The 2,901-nt window shown below is 49.1% G+C and overlaps 2 protein-coding genes across 3 annotated transcripts; one reads left to right on the top strand and one right to left on the bottom strand.

Moving 5' to 3' along the window:
* Window positions 1-673: 673 nt before the first annotated feature.
* Window positions 674-2,063, top strand: PPTG_15453 (the record flags this gene model as incomplete). Of its 2 annotated transcripts, XM_008913662.1 has the most annotated exons (3): window positions 674-1,156; window positions 1,221-1,634; window positions 1,713-2,063. In XM_008913662.1, the coding sequence occupies 3 exons, from the start codon at window positions 674-676 to the stop codon at window positions 2,031-2,033; spliced, it is 1,218 nt and encodes a 405-aa protein (XP_008911910.1). In that variant the 3' UTR covers window positions 2,034-2,063. The 2 variants fall into 2 exon arrangements, with proteins under 2 accessions (XP_008911910.1, XP_008911911.1); XM_008913663.1 differs by having other exon boundaries at window positions 1,221-2,063.
* On the bottom strand, window positions 2,046-2,834 carry PPTG_15452 (hypothetical protein; the record flags this gene model as incomplete). The annotated part of the gene is made up of 1 exon (XM_008913661.1): window positions 2,046-2,834. One exon carries the CDS (start codon window positions 2,832-2,834, stop codon window positions 2,046-2,048), a length of 789 nt encoding a protein of 262 aa, XP_008911909.1.
* Between the last annotated feature and the right edge of the window lie 67 nt (window positions 2,835-2,901).

Here is a 2,901-nt window from a genome sequence, read left to right as displayed (position 1 = left end):
AGAACCAGCGTTGTCGTTAGCGCGGATATAACGGTGGGGGGATGAAGCGCTGGACAAACTGGAGATTATTCAGGATCCGTAGAAAGTATCGCTCTGATATCATAGGGCCAACGTGGCATGTGAGCTTCACAGTGAAGCATTCACTAGTGAAGTTCACTATACTAGTGCCATACAGTATTAAATACAACTCCTGCCGGACTTCTCTACAGAGAGCACAGGCTTATTCTTCGTATTTCTACATGTACAGGTCTGACCGCAGATGCTACTGCCGTAGTCTTTAGTAGAGGCTCTACGTCAAGCTTCACTGACGTTCGATCACTGGCCTCGAGCAGCGTCTGGTACTTTTGAGTCAAAGTTTGACTGCTAGCTAGATAAAATGCATCGCAGATGGGCTTTCAGCGTGATTCGTCCCGTTCCATATTGCTCGTGATTTCGTTCATCGGGCCAGCCGTTGAGCTCGCGGTCCAAACAGATCGATGCGATATCTGCCTGCTGGGATGAGACCTCAGTTGGTGATCTCTTCGCTCAGGATTACATGGTGCTTGAACTCGGCTGTTGCTTATTTTTCCTCACACTGAACACATGTAGCCACTTTCCAAAAGTAGCCATGTTTCAGCTGTAGCCAATTCAAATCCTGATCCCTTCGACCATAGAAAGATCCTCTAAGGCCGTCATGGCCTCCATGCTGCAAGTCACCGATCTCTTCGACGCCCACGCTGCTGAAGCCCCCATCCACCGCCTCGTATCAGTGCTCAACGCGCAGGCCGCTCAGATCCGTGAGCTACAGGAAAGTCTGCGTCTTCTGCAATCTTCGCAGCGCCAAACACGCGCAGTCTGCAGAGATCTGCGCACCGCCGTCTCTCCACTCGATCCTCGTATTAACAGCACGGAGAACGATGTCGATGCTTTGAAACAATTCCAAATTGCAGCTCAGAAGCAACTTGAGGCGATCAACCGCCAGCTGCAAGTAAAAGCAGACCGTCATGAGGTTAAGGATGTCGAAACTCGAGCCAAAGCGTCATCAAAACAGCTCGGACATGAACTCCGCAATGAACTCGCCACGCTGCAACTGGTGCAATGTCTGCAGACAGAACAGAGTGAGCTGCACGAGAGGTTGGAGACTGTTGATAGACGGTTATCCTCCAAAATGGACAAGGTTAGTAAAGTGTTGCTACGACACAACTGCTGTCTTGGTTTAACTGTGACTTTTCTATTGACAGTCGGAAGCTACTCGGCTGGACGGCGTATTGGTACAAATTCACGGCTTCCGACCGATGGTATCGCAGCTGTCGGCTCAAGTAAAGAGCGTGCAGACGCAACAAGAGCAGCTTGAGCACTCCGTCGCTCTGCTCGACTCGAATAGCGGAGCTCATCACATCCAACTGGAAAAGATACAGCAACACACGGGCGATCTTCAGCAGATGCTCGACGATGTCGAAGATCGTCATCATCAAGTTGTAGCCCCGCAGATCCGACGGCTGGACGATACGACAGAGCAACTGCATCAGGCGTTGGATGAGGTCAAAGCTGCTGCGGCAACAAGCGATACAGCAATGCGTACACTCTCGGCTAAATTCCACTCAAGTGCAGGCGCTCTTGCTTGCCAAATTCAACAACAACATCACCACATTGAGGTTGTTGTAGCCATGTTTGAATGTGTTGTTGTTGTTATTGGCGAAAATTGATCATTTTTTCCCCCTGTTTGATTGCAGGACGAGCTTGAGAAAATGGCTCCACGTCTTGACACGGAAGCTCAATTAGCGGATTTGAGTCGGCAAATGGCTACAAAAGTGTCCGATACAGCACACGAAGCTCTATCATCCAGTGTAAAAGATCTGCAACTTCGTTGCCAGAAGCTGACGGAACATACAGAACTAAGTACGCGGTTTTTGGACTGGTTTGCGCGGCGTGGAGAAGCGTACGAACACAATCTTGAGCTCGTAGAAACTCAACTGGGGCGGCTGGCTATGGCTTCGCATCCTCGGAGTCGTGAGCCGTTCGGGGAGCAAGTTCGCTATCCTCGATCTCCTTGACAAATCTAGATTTTAGATTTTAGAACGCTTCATAAACTGCTGAAACAGTTCTCGGAGCGACTCTCGTTCCTCTTGTTGTTTCGATCGCACTGTTGCCCTTTTAGCGTCTCTTACTGGGGCCACAAACACCCTCTCTGGTTGGCGAATAGCGTGCATTGCATCTTTAGATTGAGATGGTGTGGATACTTGCTCCAGTTGTCTACTCAATGCGAGAAGTTCAGCCTGGCGTTGCTGTTGCACTTGAACTGTGACTCGCGATACTCTCTTAATCATTAAGTTAATGGGCTGTTCCTGTTCTGAAGCTGTTGACTCTTGCAAGGAAGTGACGGGAACAAAGATGGATTCGCGAGGAGTGGCAAGACTGAAGCGTGTACTTGTTTGGACAGCACTGGCTCCGTCGGCAGCAAATTTAGGATTTAGAGCTCCATTATTCTCAGTTCCCTGTTCTTGATTGTTGTGTACGACGGTATCATCGTCTTCCAGAACGTAATTGGCTGAGATTCTGGGAGAGCTCCCGTCCTTCATGTTAAGCGGACGACGTGGAGCAAAACCTCGAGGAATTGACGGCACTTTCACCTTGATGAGTGTTCGTCCTGATTGTTTTTCGTCTTCATCGCGTGAACTCTCGGTATTCTCATCAATTGCTGGTGCTACATGAGGTCGAATTCCATTGTAAATGATTTGTAGCCGCTCCTGCTCCACTTCATACAGCAATTCAGTGTAATCTTTCTTCATTTTGTCACGATATGATCGATCTCCAAGACACACGGTATCTCCACAGCATCGCCAAAGCTCGTCCATCGCTGCTAAACACGCGTTCGATGCCTGGTTGAGCTTATAGAATAAAGCATCTCGATCTTTCTCCTCT

Source organism: Phytophthora parasitica (genome assembly GCF_000247585.1).
Source record: "Phytophthora parasitica INRA-310 unplaced genomic scaffold supercont2.55, whole genome shotgun sequence".
Lineage (NCBI taxonomy): Eukaryota > Oomycota > Peronosporomycetes > Peronosporales > Peronosporaceae > Phytophthora > Phytophthora nicotianae.
Note: the sequence above shows the minus strand (reverse complement) of the source record. Positions and strands in the feature narration are given on the sequence as shown.